Source organism: Chrysemys picta, chromosome 1 (assembly GCF_011386835.1).
Source record: "Chrysemys picta bellii isolate R12L10 chromosome 1, ASM1138683v2, whole genome shotgun sequence".
NCBI lineage: Eukaryota > Metazoa > Chordata > Testudines > Emydidae > Chrysemys > Chrysemys picta.
Genome location: NC_088791.1, coordinates 87249483 through 87268703, shown reverse-complemented (window position 1 = coordinate 87268703; position 19221 = coordinate 87249483). Strand labels below are relative to the sequence as shown.

Below are 19221 nucleotides of genomic sequence, written 5' to 3'. Positions count from 1 at the left end.
TTTATCTTTAATTATTGATTCATTTTTAACAAACTACCCAAATAATATAAAATGTGAACAGTATAAAATGCTGTGTTGTGGTGAGTTTTCAGACAAACATTTTTCCTCTAAAGTTTGTGGTTCCCAGTAGACTAACAAACTATCAGGCATGCTACAACAGTTCATATATCTATACCGGGGTGGGCAAACTTTTTGGGCCGAGGGCCACATCTGGGTGGGGAAATTGTATGCAGGGTCGGGTGCAGGCGGGAATGCAGGGTATGGGAGGGGGTGCAGTGTGCAGGAAGGGGCTCAGGGCAAGGGATTGGGGCAGAGGAGGGGTGCGGAGTGTATGAGGGGGCTCAGAGAAGGGGATTGGGGTGCAGGAGGGGTGCGGAGTGCAGGAGGGGGTTCAGGGCAGGGGTGGAGGAGGGGTGCGGACTGCGGGAGGGGGCTCAGGGCAGGGGGTTGGGGTGCAGGAGAGGTGCGGGGTGTACAAGGGGGATCAGGGCAGGGAGTTGGGGTGCAGGAGGGATGCGGGGTGTACAAGGGGGATCAGGGCAGGGGTGCAGGAGGGGTGCAAGGTGAAGGCAGGGGGCTTAGGGCAGGGAGCTGGGGGGCGGGGTGAAGGAGGGGATCAGGCTCCAGCCCGGTGCCGCTTACCTAAAGTGGCTCCGGGGTGGCAGCGGCGCGCACTGGGGCCAGGGCAGGCTCCCTGCCTGCCTGCCCTGTCCCCGGCCCCGCGCCGCTCCAGGAAGCACTGCAGCCCCTGGGGGGGTGGGTGGAGGGCTCCACATGTGCTGCCCTTGCCGCGCCTCCAGGTACCTCCCCCGAAGCTCCCATTGGCCACGGTTCCCCGTTCCCAGCCAATGGGAGCTGCGGGGGGCAGTGCCTGGAGGCAAGGGCAATGCACGGAGCCCTCTGCCCCCCCGCTCGGGGGCCGGAGGGAAGTGGTGCCGGCCGTTTCTGAGAGCGGCACGGGGCCTGCAGCGCCACGGGGGGCAATCCCACAGGCCGATCCAAAGCCCTGAGGGGCCGGATCCGGCCCGACCCCCTGGTCTATACCTTAGTCTTCAAAACACCAAAAAGAGTCTGTAATTTTTCTATCCCTTTACATATTATTATGTTAATTTTGTTGGGGTCTGGGCTACATAGTCCATTAAATTCCTACAATATTTTAAGATTCTAGAAGCATCATGTAATAAGTCAGTGGCAGATGGCGTATGAAAGAAATATTTGTTGAGCTAAACAGAGTGCATTTGTGAGATAGACAAAAGTATCATTGTGCATTTCATAATAACTGTCCCTCTCTAAAGTGGGGAAAATGTACAGCCAAACATTGCAGATTTGCAGCTTTCTAACTAACTGGTATAAGTTCAACAAAATACGGAGGAAGTAAACTTAGATATTCTTTGCATATTTGCATGATGAATTGTATGTTCAAGCCCAATGTTTACAACATTTTTGATGAGAGAATTGTACTGACGATGCTTTTTTTTCCTTTACATTATCTGAAGCTATATACATTGCAAATATCCAAGGGCCTGATACTGATACCCCCTACTCATGCAGAGTAGTACCTCAGTCCCTGAGTAATCTGATTAATTTCAAAATCACTGGGACTACTCCTGGAGCAAGGACCTATTCAATATGAGTAAAAGTATCAGAATTAGCTGCAAAATGATTACTGTTTTGGCTTTATTTTGGTTAGAGTGAAAGCTCAGTCCTGCAAACACACACTTTTAACCCAATCACTGGGCAGGGAAGTCTGGGGGAGGCAAGACTATATATAGTGAAACCAGGAGGGGAATGGAAGGTTATTTTGCCCTGCAATATGGAGGTCATGGGTCCTCAAGAAAATTTCTATTTTTGATATTTTAGAAGTTTTAATAGCATAAAAAGGAGGTAAGCTTGCACCCTCTGGTTTGTATTATAAGCCTATTTTTAATGGTAGTTTGAATGATTACCACCCTGTGGTTTTGGAAATGTGGGAAAGCACAGAAAGATAAAAATATAATGCAAAGACAAACACTGACATAAAAAGAATTAGGGTGAAGTAGCAAAGGCCTGGCCTGACATAATTAATTAATACCTGAAGGGAGGCCTCATTTTTTGGAAAATAAGATTAGGGGAAGATATAAATGTTGATTGCTAATAAATACATGTACATGTTTAAGAATATTCATTGTGTGGTAAAGGCTCTTTCACTGGTAAAAGGTCCCATTAACCCACAGAAGGCCATTGCTCCCGGAGGGGGAGGAGAGAGCCCTAAATTCTGCGGGAAACACAGTAGGATTTGACTTCCAATTTTCAAATGATGCCTTTTTACCTCTAATCACTTCTTTTACTTTGTTGTTTAGCCATAGTGTCACTTTTTGGTCCTCTTATTATGTTTTTTAATTTGGGGTATACATTTAATTTGAGCCTGTATTGTGGTGTTTTTAAGAAGTTTCTATGCAGCTTGCAGGCATTTCAGATTTGTGACTGTACTTAATAATTTCCACTAGCTTCCTAATATTTTTGTTGTTCCCCTTTCTGAAGATAAATGCTACTGCAGTGGGCTTCTTTGGTATTTCCCTCCCTCCACCCCCACAAGAATGTTAAATTTAATTATGTCCTGGTCACTATTACTGAGAATTTCATGTATATTCACCTCTTGGACCAAATCCTGTGCTCCACTTAGGACTAAATCAAGAATTGCTTCTCCCCTTGTGGGTTCCAGGACTAGCTGTTCCAAGAAGCAGTCATTTATGGTGTCTAGAAATTTTATTTCTCCCTCCCATCCCAAAGTGACATGTACCCAGGCAATATGAGGATAGTTGAAATCCCCCATTATTACTGAGTTTTCTATGTTTATAACCTCTCTAATCTCCTGGAGCATTTCACAATCACTGTCACCATCCTGGTCAGGTGGTCGGTAGTATATTCCTACTGCTATATTCTTATTATTCAAGCATGGAATGTCTATCCATAGACATGGATGGTAGTTTGATTCATTTAAGATTTTTACTATATTTGACTCTATGCTTCCTTTATAGTGCCACATCCCCACCCGCATGACCTACTCTGTGATTCCTATGTATTTTGTACCCTGGAATTACCATCTCCCATTGATTATCATCGTTCCACCAAGTTTCTGTGATGCCTATTATATCAATAGTCTCATTTATGACCAGGCATTCAAGTTCCCCCAATTTTAGTATTTAGACTTGTAGCATTTGTATACAAGCACTTATAAAATTTGTCACTTTTTAGTTGTCTACCATTATATGATGGAATTGAATGCGACTCTTTTTCATCTGTTTCTCTTCAGCTTCTGTCTGTAATTTATTAACTTCTATCCTCTCCTCTTTACTAACATACCGAGAATCTCTGTTAATAGATCCTCCCTTAAGAGATGCTTCCATTCGCACCATGTGCTCTGCCACATCTGTCAGCTTTCCCTGGCTCTTAATTTAAAAAACACTCAACAACCTTTTAAATTGTACACGACAGCAATCTGGTTCCATTTTGGTTCTACTGTGTCCTGGAAAGTCTCATCTGTGTACCTCTCTGTCTCCCTTAGCTCCTCCAGTTCTGCCACTATGGTCTCCAAAGCCCGTACACTAGTCTCTGAGGGCCACAAGTTCCTTGCACTGAATGTACACATATGTCACCTGCCCACAAGGCAAGTAATCATACATTCTGCATTCAGTGCAATAAACTGGATAGCCTCCACTCTGCTGCTGGACTTCTGTCTGCATTCTTTCTACTCATGTAGCTTTTGTTGTTGTTGTTGTTGTTATTTTGGGTGGGGGTCTTTATTGGCCTAAATTTAGAGACTGTTAATAATGTGTATCTGGCTCTCAGGCTCCCTCTCTAAACTCCCTCACAAAACTCCCGTCAGCTGCTCCTGTTCACCAGCTCAGTGGTTCTCAATCAGCATTCCCCTGGGGGTACACAGAGGTCTTCCAGGGGGTACATTAACTTCTCTAGTATTTGCCTAGTTTTACAACAGGCTACATAAAAAGCTTTAGCAAAGTCAGTACAAACTAAAATTTCATACAGACAATGACTTGTTTATACTGTTCTATATACTATACACTGAAATGTAAGTACAGTGAGCTGACACAATACAGAACTTTTCCAAGTCTACAACAACCTGTGTTCAGTCCCTATTCAGCTGTTGTTGTTCTCAATTGTTGAGAACTGTGTTCAGACACTGTAAAACTCCATCATGTAGACCAAACCTTTGAGAGCCCTTATGAAGTGGAATGTGTACTGAAAATACATTCCAACCATCATTGTTCGGCGCTCCTTTATTCTTCGTGATCCTTCTTACCAATTGACCCAGAGAGGCAGGGTCTTCTCCCTCTGAATCATATGCAATAAAAACCTATAATTCTTTTGTTACATTAATGACATTTACAAGCATATAAACTGACACTTTATTTGAATAACACGATAGAATGGCATTTTATTGTCACAGTACTTTTATACTCACCCTTGAAGAGATACATTAGTTTCTTTGATATAGCTTAATTCATAATGTTTACAATGAAATTATGATTAAACATTTACCTCATGACCTTTGCACTCAAGGCTGACTGAGAAGAACAGCATTCAGATAAACTATTTCATTACCAATTACAAGCATTCTGTACTAACATTTCAAGGGCAAATGCTGACCCATAAAAGCAGGTCTTTTTTCCACTAAATAAAGCACTTACCGCTTTTGCGAATTCTTTCTTCTAAAAGGTCAGCGTGTCCTACAGGAAGTTTCCTATTAAAGATCTCAGCTGAACGAAGGAACATGGCTTCTACTGCTGAACCCTTCAGCAAAGCAATCTGATCTTCATGATCAAGGGTTTGAAAGCCTGGAAGGAGATCAGAAATAAGAACATCAGTACTTTAGGTCCTATAGTTCTTAACCAAAAGGTGCCATTTATTTTATTTAGCATTTGCATATTTGCCGAGCCAAGCAATAGTGTTCTTAGTGGCCAAGAGCCCACTGCTGAATTTGGTTAGCAGGCATGCCATGCATCTGTATAAGAGCTAATTGTGCCCTTATCAGGGCTGCTAAGTATTGTGTACATTTAAGCCTGAATTCAGCAAAGCACTTAAATACATGCTTAACTTCCATTTATTTCAATTAGATATAAGTAGATGCTTAATTGCTTTGCTGAATTGTGACCTTTAAATGTAATGCTACATGTGGAATACAAAGGCATGGCATAGCCATCTGTGGGCATTTCTCTAATCCTACAAAACTCTTCAGTATTTTCTGCCATGTTCTCATTAGTGTTCTGTATATAACTCTGCCCATATTCTGCTACTCAAATGAATACAGCACAACTAATTTCTGGTTTCCACTAATTTAAGGGGCAGAAGCTCTAAGGTTGTCTTGATAATGAATTCTGGGTTATAGGAAAAGGTTAAGTAATGGATATTACAAAGATTGTATATCAGTAGCTACGTTTAAATAAAACAGATATCTTGAGGAGTATTTCTGGATGTCTTTATTATTGCAAACTGAAGTTCTATTGAATTAGTTAATCTATTCATCAAGTAGATTACTAGAGAAATGATTACACATTCACTTATTACAGTAATAAAGGTTCATTTTGCTGCAGGAATATATAGATTTAATCAAGGTGTAAAGGATGTATTTCATATCAGTTTGCTTTAATCCAGCCTGAAATGATGACATCAACCTCTTAGGCCATGTCTACATGTACATTGCTGCAGCGGCGTAGCTGTACCGATACAGCTGCACCACTGCAGTGTGTGTGGTGAAGACACTCTATGCCGACAGGAGAGAGCTCTCCTGTCAGCATAAAGAAACAACCCCTGCGAGCAGCATAAGCTATGTCAGTGGGAGAAGCTCAGCCACCAACATAGCGCTGTGCACTCTAACACTTATGTCTGTGTAACTATGTGGCTCAGGGAAGTGGAATATTCACACCCCTGAGCAACATACGTTTTCCTGACATAGGCAGTAGTGTAGACATAGCCTTAGACTTTTATAGCTGAAACCTGATAAACGGAAGGAGTGCAATGGAAATAGGCATAATAGTTTCAGAGAAAGAGGAATCGTTCATTATTGGATAACGTGTTTTAAAAAGCACAACAGGACAGCAACCATGATAATGTGACTTGAGAACCAGTTTTCACATCACATGGCTCAAATCCTCCTGCATCCATGAAGCCTTGTTTGGGTTTCCTCCCACCTGGAATTGATCTAGGATTTCGTAGGCTCTTTTCCTCCGTAAGAATATGTCTACACTGCACTTAAAAACCCACAGCTGGAGCCCAGGCTCTAGGACCCGAGCCATGCCCAAATGTCTATACTGCAATTAAACAGTCCCACAAGCCCAAGTCCCACAAGCCTGGGTCAGCTGGCATGGGCCAGCCGCAGGTGTCTAATTGCAGTGTAGACACACCCTAAGAGGATTTTACATATGATAATACAGGAGAATCTCAGAGTTACAGACACCTTGGGAAAAGAGGTTGTTTGTAATTCTGAAATGGTCCATAACTCTGAACAAGACGTTACGGACTTCAGCCATGGGGGAGTTCGGGCTGCAGCTGCAGGTGAGAGGGGGGCTCAAGACTTCTTCCCCCTGGGAGCACCACAGCTCAGGGCCTTAGACCTGGGGGGAGTGCTGGAGCTTGGTGCTTCAGCCCCATGACTCCACTCCTGGCTTCTGCCCTGAAAGGGGCACTGGGCATCAGGGTTTCAGCCCCACAGCTCTACTCCCAGCTTCAGCTGGGGGGGGACACCAGGGCTCGGGGCTTTAGCTATGGGGGCAGTGCTGGGACTGAAACCAGTGCTCCCCTCATAGCTAAAGCCCCGAACCCTGGCTTCCCCTGCAGGGCTGAAGCTAGAAATGGATCCATGGGGCTGAAGCCCCGAGCCCCAGCACCCCCCACATGGCAGAAGCCAGGAGCAGAGTCACAGGGCTGAAGCCCCAAACCCCAGTGCTCCACCAAGTCTAAAGCTCTGAGCCCCAATGTTCCTGAGGGTCAGAAGCCCCCAGCTCTTCCCCTCCCCAGACTCCAGACCCCCCCACACACCCTGCGGCTGCAGCCCCAACCCTCCCATAGCTGAAGCCGTGAGTCCCGAGGTAATACAGTATTTGCTTTTTTTTGGTTGTTGTTGTTGTTTTTTTGTCTCCACTGTAGCCTGATTGATGACTTCTTGTTTCACAGTGTGTCTGGTTGACCAGTAAGTCCATAACCCTGGTGTTCGTATCTTTGAGGTTCTGCTGTATAGGGATATGTGCAAAGAAGGGGCTGGTAATCAAAATTCATGCCTCCTTTTCACGATTTTTAAGCTTTGTTATTTTGGATAAAGGCTTCCCCCTATATTTTGGATAGGGATTTATCCTTTCTGTGGGCCTGGGCTTTTCCCCTATTGAAGTAAATTGCCAAACTCCCATAAACTTCAGTGAGTGCAGATTGGGGCCTCTACGTACGAGAATGGGACTGAAGGTTATGTAAAGCCTAGTTCATGCTGACTGCCACTACAAACCCAGTACAATGAGCCTGTACCAAGTCCTTGAAGCAGCACACAAACAAGGAAAGATAATACTGAGAATGAAAGAAAATAGTTAAAGTCACAGATTTAAAGACACAACAGGTAAACTGTGCTAAATCTCCACTACTTTAAATTTTCAAATAGCAATTTTATTTGATCCTAGAAGCCCCTCTCCCTTTTTTCCTCAGTATACATTGATTGACATAACACAGAAAAGAGCTTGATTTTTTCTGCAGTTCCATCTCAAAGTTATTTTAATCTAACAAGACTCCAAGCCCAATATTTTCAAGAGAATCCACTAATTTCAGGAGCCCAGGAGTTCAGGGGAAGTCTTTTGCCTGATTTTCTTAGGTGCTAAGGATCCATCCACCTCCTCCAGTTGAAATCAATGGGAGCTGCAGGTACTCAGCAGCTGTAAAAATCAGGCTCAAGTCGGGTGCCCAAAATGAGGCAGCCAAAATTAGTGGAGACTTTTGAAGATTTGAGCCTTACTTTGTTCTTGATTTGAGACCAACAGACCATCTGTATTACAGAAATTTTGTAAGGTTTTTCTTTTTTCAAACTGCCAGATTAGTATCCTTCCAAGTCTCCCTCCCCCAGCCCCTCTCTCTCACTCACACATGTATGTGTATGTAATCTTGTTTTGGATCAGGTAAGATTGCCTTCAACTTAATTAGCATATAACAAATTAAATTCCTGCTTTAGTGTTAATAAAGGATTGGTAGCATTATCATCTTTCAGCGCTGAACTGAACCCATTCAAAACTCATTCACTTTATTTTTTTCATTTATTTCCTGTGAACCTGTGCCCATTAGTTTGCAAAAGAAAATACAATTGGAATTGTAATACTGTAGAGGCTTTAAAATAATCCCATAACAGAGGGAGAAAAAGGGCAATGCTAGACAAAATGAAATTTTAACACATTTGTATATAAAAATATATTTGTGCATGTATGAAGGTGAGAGGCAATATGGTCTAGTGCAGCGGTTCTCAACCAGGGGGCCGCAGTCCCCAGGGGGCTGCGAGCTGATTTCAGTGGGTCCATGAGCCCCAGTGACCCACAGGACAGAAACCCCAAGACCTTGGGCAGAGTTGCCCCCCTATAAACTGCAGTGCCTTAACCAGAGCGGGACAGGCCCATAGACAGTTCCACACGCACCCCCTCTCCTCCTCCTTCCCCGATCGCTCCTAGGCCCCACCCTCTGGCCAGGTCAGAGGCAGGAAGCCGGAACTGGGCAGTGCGGGGCAGCTGCTGCTCTGGCTGGTACCATGGAGCAGGCAGCTGTGGTGCTTCCCCGTCTCCTCCTCATGCTGCTGGTGCCTGGCGCTGCAGCTGTTCCTCAACTCCCAGCCTCCTTTGACTGCTTGCCGGCAAAGCCCTTGGGGAGCAGCGACCGCTCCTGGCACACAACTGCTAGCTACCCCTTCCCTGCACCCAGAGCTACCCCACCCCCCTGCACACAGCCCCTAGCCAACCCCTGCCTGCACCCTGAGTGGTTTTCAAAAATTTTGAGCTGAGCCCCCACTTTGAGTTATAATTTTTGGTTGCCCTCCCCCTCAACCTGGCCTGCAGAGGTTAGTCAGGGGGTGGAGGTGGCTCTCCCTCCTGGGGCCCTGCCATGTGGAGTGAGCCCAAACCCTGTCCCCCCAAATATAGAAGTCAAACTACGCCTATGATTGAGCCTCTCCACCTGGCCCGGAGCCCTCTCATTTCCTCTCCTCCCTACCCACCAACAGTGGGCCCTGGAGTTTTTATAGCATGTTTGGGGTGGGGTGGGGAGGCTCAAAAAGAAAAAGATTGAGAACCCCTGGTCTAGTGGATGGGGCACTGGACTTAGGACTCAAGAAACCTTTGTGTAGGGATTAATGACCAGTGGATCTAACTGCCCTACCTCCACGTTTCTTTACTCCAAGCCACACTGCACAGAAAGGTGCGGGGAGCCTCACACAGAGATGGATTCCATGGCACATGAGTAGAGATGGATGCCCTGCATATACTCTGCACTCCTCCTCCCCAAACAGAAAAACTCTGCCTGTTGTGCTGTACCTGAAGCCACATAGGATGGGGCAGGATGTGCGCAGAATGAACCTAATAGAACTGAGACACATTTGGCCTCTTGAGGTAGCATGATGCTAGATTTTTATAATGCCTTTTCCACTTGTGAATTGAAAAACTGAAATCTCATTTTCAATGTGATTCTGTGATTCATTATTCAAGGAGTCTAAATACAAACCCTGAATAAACATCCCTTCCACACACTTAAAGCCAATGTTCTAAGCACACACACTTCAGTGGATGACACTGACCCAAAGGCTTTCACAGAAAAGGGGGCACAGGGAATAAAATAAAGTTTTGAACGTGTTAGAGTCAATTCTAAGGAGCAAAATTTTGCATTGCAACATTATTTTAAAATAACGTACCTTCAAAGACTCTAAAACACCTAGAACATTTTGTCCTTGAATAGATATAGAGGATATTCCTTCTGAAACTGGTTAAGTGTGCATCTTTCAAAGCAGTCTCTTGGAGTATAAAGCTTCAGTTTTTTAGATCACAACTGAGGTATGTGTGTATTGGCAGGGACAATGGAACATACTTTTATACATCTTCTCAGCTATACATACCTAGATATACATAGCAATCAAGGTACAACTCAAATCATTTGGAGGTTTTCCATTAATTTCTGTGGGAGCAAGATTTGGTCCATTGTGACATACCTGGTAACTTTTTGGTGAATTCCACAAGAACCTGAACATGACTGGTAGCCATTTCTGTTAAGATGAGAAAATTTTCTTCAGCACTGAATTCCTCTTGTAACTAAGTATTAAAATTAAAAAAAAAAACAATGGTTAATAATAGCTGACACTTTGGACTTCTATCATTCTTTTTGTAAGAATATCTCAAAGCACTGCACAAATATTTACTAATTAATCCTCACAACATCTCTGTAATATAATAGGTAATAAAAGTAAACAGAAGTTTGGGGTTTTAGGATTTCAGGTGGATTGTGGCAGCTGCTTGCCACTACAAAGCAATGTTGCACAGTAGTTTAGATTAAGAAGTGAGGAAAGACACTGTATTCAGTTGCAACTGCACTGGGAATTTAGAAAGGCAGAATATCATCTCCAGATTGGAATTTGGCCAGGTCACCAGGGTTAACAGTCCTACACTTATGAAAAGAGCATGAAATCTTTACTGACGCCAAGTAGTCAGAACTTTGCTTTTTACATGTCATGTGTGTAACAGCACCTCCAGCAGTACTACACTGGAACATTAGTTCATATGGATTCAAGGGGAAGGGTGCCAACTACTCAACTAACATTACTGCCTGCAGCACCCAGGATATTCCTTGGAGGTCACCCGTCTAAGTATTTATTTGGTCCAACCTTATGTGCTTGTAAGATCTGATGGAATTGCAGCAAATGGTAGCATAGTTTCAGGCCAACTACTACATTAATTCACTACAACGACGGGAAAAGAAACATATCATTACAAAAAATTGCTCCAGCAGTGCAAAGGGACAGTATAGCTGATTTAACTAGACAACTGAAATGGTTGTAACAGCCAAGTGACATAGAACTGGCATAGCCAGCTCTCCACACATGCCACATATCTCCCCCCATATAGTGGAAAGTCAAGAGGATTGAGCCCTGAGGAGAGCTGGTCAACATTTTTTGTTCAAAACTCTTTTGCTGTTGTTGTTTTGTTTTGCTTATTGACTTTTTAATTTAATTTAATTTTTTTTTTTTTTTTACAAAAAAACAAAACTGAAGTTTTTTAGTTTTCAAACTTGGAAACCAAAATGTTTTCTCCCATTTCCCCCTCCCCTTTCCCCCTTTATCTTTTTTCCCTTTTTCCTGCTCTTTTTATTTTTCATTTTGCCACTGAAAAAGAGAGGTGGTGAAAGAAAGGGAGAGAAAGAAAGGGGGGAGAAATCCTAAAAGCAAAAACTGAAAAAAAGAAGTTTTTGATTTGATATTTTTGTTGAAAAGTCAGAATTTTTTTGTGATATATACTATTAGATTGTAAACTCTTCTTTTAGACTGTAAGCTCTTTGGGGGCAAGGACTGTATTTACTATATGTCTGTACAGTGTCAACCTGATTGAGGGCTCTAGGTGCTACTTCCATATGAATGTTAACTTATGTTCACAGCATACACCCAGAAACATTAGATAAAAAAACCCATAAATATCCTTGCTGGAAGGTTGCTTTATTTCTTAGAATTCAAAATGTTTACAAACAAAAACAGAGAGGAAACAGGCTGCTCCCTAAAACAGATCGACACAACTCACCCCACCTTGCTTTAAGCTGCTCCCAGATGTTACAGAGCCAGTAGACTGCAAACGGGACCAGAAAACCCTCCCACTCTTAAAGTGATAGCTTGCAGTTCAAACACAGTCCTCACTATACCACATTAACTAATGTTAATAATAATAATATAGCCCTGTAGTCTCTTCATACAACCCAAATGACAACTTACAAAAAAGTAATTAATTTGTGTACTTACAAGTTTTTTTGATACCTCTTGAGGAATTCTTTGTTTACTATACGAATCCATGATGTAATGAAGAAGGTTCTGCTGTTCAGGGGTAAGTTCTACTTTCTCCTATACTGGCAGAAAAAAACCCATAAAGTTCAGTAACTGGAAGTGATCTAGCATCTCTTACTTCAGTAAGATTGTTTAGATCTACGTCTTGGATGTCAACAAGATGAGAAGTCTGTCTAGCCCCTTAGAGACTGCAGATATAAACAAAGGATCCATGATAGAGCGGTATAAATGTTTTACCAGCATGAGTTTGGGTGGAAGTGTTACCAGGTTTGGTAATTAGTGAGTTATGTGAACATTAGCCATTAGTGAGTTATGTGGACATCCCAAAACCTCAATACCACACCCTCATATATTCTATACATGACACTTATGTTACAGAAAAACTATTTAATAGATGTTTTAGTGAGTTTCAAAAAACGTTTGGACTATTTTTATATCTCATGTATCATAATTATTTTGTGTCCCCAACTGGGTAAGGCTCAAAAGAAGCACTAAAAGCCTCTAAAATGACTTAATATTGCTTTTCTATACCTAAGAATATCATGATTTTAAGGTCTAATATCTCCGCACATTCCAGGTCTAGAAGCAAATACTAGGTCCATTTGGAATGTCAGAAATCTTGCTTTTCCTTTGCTCCTATTTCTAGTCCTGAAGGCAGCAAGGTATCCAAATTTAAATCTGTCACTGATGCAGGTGAGAACTGAATATTGCCATCATGGCCTTTGGGCAGCTGTGCATTTTTTGGAGGGTAGTGTTGGAGGAGTTGGGGAGAAAGAGCAACTTTTCCTTCTGTCAGACTGATTTTTTTTATGGCAACTGTTCGCAGGTACTCAGAGATTTGGCATATTAATAATAGTCCTGAGGGAGATGGATTCATGAAGAGTGCAGGTGAGGTGGTCAAAGGTGCACGATAATTTGTAAAACCTTAATTATTCAATTCACTCATCCCATGCAGAGATTAGATCTGTAAATATGTATCGTAAAAATATCCAGGGATAATTTGCACAGCCATGTGATAAATCTTACTTAATGTGTATTCTGCAGTTTATCACATGGATATTTCTACGACATATATCTAATCTCTGTGTGGAATGTGAATGCTAATGTGTGCGTGTGCATATGCACACACATGCGTAATTAACGTGTTAGGGTCAAGACCCACCCCTAGAATCTATACGAGAAGTTATCGTTTCACATGTTATTGATGTAGACTAATGCCTTAGATCCTCAAATAATGTTATCTCATTAATTATAGGTAAACACTACAAATACTGAAGGCAATGTGTCTGGTTACATAAGGCGATTCTCTAAATTACTTCAGTGTAACCATAGTATACTGTGTTAGTTGCATGTAGCTCAAACATCCTAATTATTGTACAAACTATTTACATAAATTTTATTACCCTATATATTTTAGTTGTAGATGTCACTTGCTTCAGGTCCGCTCCCTCGTTATCTTCATTGGCTGTCTGATCAGGTGGCTGTTTCACATTTTTTCTTAGACGTTTTGACTTGCATTGTATTTCTGTTAACAAACCTGCAGCATTGCAAATAATACGTTCATAGGATTCACACACCAAAAGACATTTTAGGTTAATTCACACATACCAGTGTGGAACCAAGTAAGTACATGAGCATGCCCACATATTGCCCTTTAACACCAATAAACTACTTACCCATGCATGACATTCTCTGAAGTCAGCATTCTCCTTAGATACAAGTACTTAGGCCGCACAGATACATAGATGACAGGCGATGGATGTTATGATAAGCATCTTTGGGCCAAGTCAACTTCTACTAGTGCAACCTAAGGTGCAGCCTCCCTTGCAGAACATCCACTTAGAAGGGGCACAGGCATCTGCAGTGCCACTCTGCTGACAGATCTAATGTAGCTGGTACAAACCCAAAGTGAATCATGCTGGCCAAGGAGAGGATATGGCTGAAGTGTCTGGGAGATGTGCTGATCCAGTTCATTATCTGGTCAACTGCCACAATTTGTACCTCCCTGCACTAGCAGGTTGAATCAAGCCCAGGGTTCATTATTGATTAGAGTCTATCGTGTCCTTAAATTAAATATTTGTCACTTTATGTATTTATCCTTGTAAACTGTAAACAACTTGGGGCAGGGACTATCTTTAGGTGTATTATGCACAGCAACCAGCACATCGACTTTGCTGAACAATTACTAAATAATAACAATTAACAGAACCAACCCTCAAAAGAAAACCAGCAAACTGACCAACAGGCAAGCAGGTATGTATGGATCTAAGAATATAATCATCACAGAACTTCAATTTAGAGTTTCTTTCAAGGAGTCTGCCTGGCTCTCCAATCTTGAAAATGCAGAACAGGAAAAGAGACTCATTCAGAAAATATATGATGGTGGGGAAAGATATCATGTAAACACTGAATTCAGTTGTGAATGTTTTTAATTTCCTGTTTAAGCACTATATAAAATAACCTACCCGCACCACAGAGAGAAGAGGAAATTTACATGATTAAAATAAGACTTACATATAGTACCTCGAAATAGGAAAATATCAGTGATAGGAATGTTGCAGATAATAATTGGCATCAAGGTATGTGATTGTACTGACTCATTTTTACAACATCTTAGCTTTATTTTTCTAAAGAATAGATGTAAAGCAAGCTTGCTAAAACCACTGGGCCAGATCCTCAGTTGATGTAAACTGGTGCAGTCAGTGGAGCTACACTGATTTATACCAGATGAGGATCTGTCCTATTTCTTTTCTGGGGAAAATTCAGTTTGCTTTGTGTCTTGTACACTAAAGGCCTGATTCTGCCATCCTTACTTATCCTGAGTAGTACTTTGGGGGTGAAATTCTAGCCCCCCTGAAGTTAGTTGCAAACCTCCTATTGACTTCAATGCAGCCAGCATTTTACTCTAATTCCACAAATGGCTCCATTTCAGTGAGACTAGGAGTGCTACTCAGCCGGAATAAGAGTGGCAGATTCTAGTCTTTAATTAGAAACTCTAAAGAAGTTTCACGCTAAAGAACTGCAACTATAAGTACAAAAAGATATTTGACGCTGATGGTTAAATAATTTCATCGTGTCTGTGGTTTATGTACAAAGGAGATGGAAATGTTTAGTGAGTAGGGCCATAAATGTTTATAAGACTTTACCTCCCTTTTTGCTATAGCAAAATTCTTCAGTGTTTATAATTGCAACCCTTTAGTATGAGTAAATGAAACAAAGTTCAAGGTAACCTTTTATTTCAAAGGAACTTCTTCAACTTAAGACGATGTATAAATAGAAGCTTTAGGCTTTACCACCCTGTCAAGCCCTGATCTAAAACCAACCATATACAGTACAGCCTTCCTTTGAAACTTGTTAAATGGTGACTTGCAAAATGTCCTCACTGAAGTGCTTTAGAACATGCTTATGTTTAAGTTATGAGTAACATGAGATACCCAGTAACAAAGTAAGTGTTTCCATTGCAGAGAAAGATTCAAATGGCAGCACCTATTGTCAGTCTTTGTTTCACATATGCCAATTTGAGAAAATGATCAGCCAGTTTAAAAGTTTCATGTGTCCTCAATCAGTATTATTTACACTAACCTATTTTTTTCTGTGATCTGTTGTTTTTCTGCTGCTATGAGTCACGCAGAGTATCCTGAACTCTTGAATTTGTGGAACAATGAATCTGAGTCCAACTCCATGGGTTTTTATTTTCCTATGACACTTACTGACTCATTGAGTGCTATCATCACTTTGGTGGCATTTGTTTGTGTATTTATGTATTGTACAAGAATATGTCATATCTCAGGATCTTTGTAGTCTGTTCAATTTACAGAATGAAAGATTAATTATATTTGCATGCATTCCAAATATTGATGGAGGTTATTGTTTCTCACAAAGCCAACAGTTAATATAGCACCTCATGATCAGATTAAAAAAGAGAAGTATATTAAAAACTCAGAGTAGATTAATTTCCTGTATGAACCTAAATTGGTTTGACACTATAATGTGCTAAAATGATTGGAGCCATCAATAAATAGAATAAACTGCAGTCCTATTCACTGAAGGCAGCATATGCAGATGTGTACACTATATTTCTAGGAATGAGCCTTCAAATATGGAATGACTATTACTGTTATAGTTAAAGTTCTACCAGAAATTCAATTTCAACTCCTCATTTTGGGGTGTAGTGCAGTGTCATAGATGTTTAAAGTACATTGGCCTGGAACTCGGTAATGTATATAAGATGTCAGCCTGAATTCCGTTTTTTGTTTTAATACACCTCTACCTCGATATAACACTGTCCTCGGGAGCCAAAAAATCTTACCGCATTATAGGTGAAACCGCGTTATATCGAACTTGCTTTGATCCACTGGCGTGCACAGCCCCGCCCCCCGGAGCACTGCTTTACCGCGTTATATCCGAATTCGTGTTACATTGGGTTGCGTTATATCGGGGTAGAGGTGTATAAATCATGATTTAAATCTATAAGCCAAATTCTCTGGAGGTGATTCTACCTATAGCTCTATACCTCCATTAGAAGAACTAATTAGACTATTAAAAAAAAGGGCTCTCCCTTACCAGGCCAGCCCAGATTGCCAGAGGAGGACTGCAGCACATAGCAACCTCCAGCCAATGGCAGTCCTCCTTTTTTAGGAGATCTGCCATTGGTTGATTGTCAGCACTTCATACAAGCATTGAATTGGCTGGCAAGGGCTGGCAGGCAGTCCATAAAAAGGTGGTTGTGGGTAGGGGTAGGTCTGTTCCTTTTCTGCCCTGCATAGCACTGAAAATTCCCTACTTCTTTATATTCCTCCCCTTCTCCAACTGATGCCTTCCACCACCTCCATCCTTTTTCCATAGCCACTGGAGTGGCTTTTCCTCGCACTTGGGCAGCCCCTTTGGCTCTTGCCTTTCGCTGTGTCAGCCCACTCTGGCAGGGAAAGTCCTTTCTTCACCATTAGATCATCACGCACTTCACGCTCTGGTGTCCCCTGTCATTAACCAAATCTCATCATTCATGGGTATGTCATGTCTATTCAATAAGATTTGTTGAGCACGGACTGCAGTGCCCGTAATGGTACAGTTCATGCCTTCAGAGTTGCTAAACTATATCTTTTGAGGGTTTTACCCACCTTTGTATATGTATGGAGGCTTCAGCATATTAGACACAGCCCAGTTAGACAAATGTAAGATTTAATATATTTTCAAAGTACTTTGATTGCTTGATGCAAATACCTGTATACATACATTCAGCCAACATCCCCATTTGTTTGCATTTCCGCAGGCGGCACTCCTGGCACTTTCTTCTCATGTACATGTCCATCTCACAATTGCCTCCATTTTTACACTTGTATACAGCATTTTTAGTGATACTTCTTCTGAAGAAGCCTGTGCAAACAACAGTGAGATGTGTAAGAAGGTACTGCAAACAGGGGAACAGATTAGCTTGAAAAGAGACTGCATAACTGTTTCACCCTCTGAATGCAACACATTCTGCAACTATTCCAGTTTCTTTTGGTACCACTTGGACATGCTGATGGCTGCATTATTGCTATTTTAAAAAGTTACTTGCACCTAAGTGGTCCATGCAATATCATTTAGAACCAGATATTATATAATGTGGGTCTATATATTAGACATTGGCCTGAACTCAAATCCCACACCCAAATATCTGGGATCCTTGAGAAGGTTCAGATCCAAATTTGGAACCCATCATTGTGGTTCAAATACCAGGATTATACACAATACTGTACAGTACTATGATAATAGCCAATGAACGACTATGAGGCTGCAATTCACTTGAAGGACTCTGAGGACAGGACAATCCATGAGAGTGCACGCAGCAAACCCATTTGAGTGAATTCCCATTATCTCAATTACCGAGAATTAGAGTACTTGTACACACGTGTAAGCAGGGTCACACAGACTACCTGCCCATCCAGAATGAAACAGCAGAACTATTTTTATTTTTATCCTCCGTATTAAAGTGGAGGATTCCTCCCTCATTTGCAATAACCCCCTGCCTCCTTCATTAAACTCTGCCAATCTGGCACACTGAGGCCCTGATTCAGCAAGGTACTTAAGCACTTTTCTAACTTTAACCACACAAATAGTCCCACTGAAGTCAAGTTTCATGGAATTTAGTTTCCCTGGATTCACTCCAGGTTTATATTGGGGTAAAGAACTGCAAACAAAAATTAGCCCAAAGAAAATCATGGATCCACAGACCCCTTTCTCATTCAGTACAAAGCTCTTATTCACTGTCCAACCTGTACTCAGACTGCGTTACTGGAAAAGACAGTATGCATTCATGTAGTGAAATTCTATGCAATAAAAGATTAGCATAATACCACTTACTAGGGGGGCAAAGATAAAGTTGCACAGGCAGCCTTTGCTTTAACATTTCCTGAACTTGTAGTGCTTCACTTTGCAAGCATAGCATTTTTCTAATGCTGTGTTTTATATAGGATGATTTAGCAGCATTCAAAGAGGGAGTGAACTCTGTCAGGCATGGGAAATAATCTCAACTCTTCCATCAGTTTGGTGGCAGAATTTTAAAAAGGGACTCCTGGAAGCCCCTGAGGGCACATGGCTGATTTGTTGTACAGGCTAACCCTAACTCAGCCCTGGTAGTATTCTGCCTGACACTTCCATTCACTAAAGGTGGGATTGAGCAAAAACACAGGATCCAGTCACCCACAGTCAACTCTGGGGGAAGTTCAGATCTGGCTGTCTTCTTGGTTTTCTCTCTGAAAAGCATTGAACTAGGACACATATGGCTACATACACCCCTGAATTTTTGAGAAATTCACTGTGGATCCAAATTACAATGGGCTCAGGCCCAACTTTAATTTAAATAATCCATCCCAGCCCTAAAATTTTGTTACAAAAAATAATAAAATTCTATTTAGCAACAACAAACCTGGCACTTCTTTGAGTCCTGTCTCCCGTACTGTGAGTTTTGAATAGTTTTTTTTTCCCATTCAAATGTACTTGATTGACACTAACCTCTTTTGAAATGCAGATTATTTGGAACTTTCAGTCAGACCCAGACATTATTTTTGTTTGCCATTCACATGGAGTTTAACACATTTCCATATACTGGTCAGGGAAGGAAGAAAAGGTCTAGGTTTAAGCTGTAGATTTTCAATGCCAGTTAAATGGCAGTTGCATTTGTTTCAGATCATGTT

At 41.7% G+C, this 19221-nt stretch overlaps 1 protein-coding gene across 1 annotated transcript in view; it reads right to left on the bottom strand.

Moving 5' to 3' along the window:
• The window catches only part of NR1H4 (nuclear receptor subfamily 1 group H member 4), a 48379-nt gene that overhangs the window by 16496 nt on the left and 12662 nt on the right, over positions 1–19221 (bottom strand). Inside the window, 5 exon segments of the mRNA XM_008178771.4 lie at positions 4689–4835; positions 10214–10313; positions 12005–12103; positions 13450–13583; positions 17267–17419. Of these exon segments, the coding sequence (XP_008176993.2) occupies positions 4689–4835; positions 10214–10313; positions 12005–12103; positions 13450–13583; positions 17267–17419 (633 nt within the window).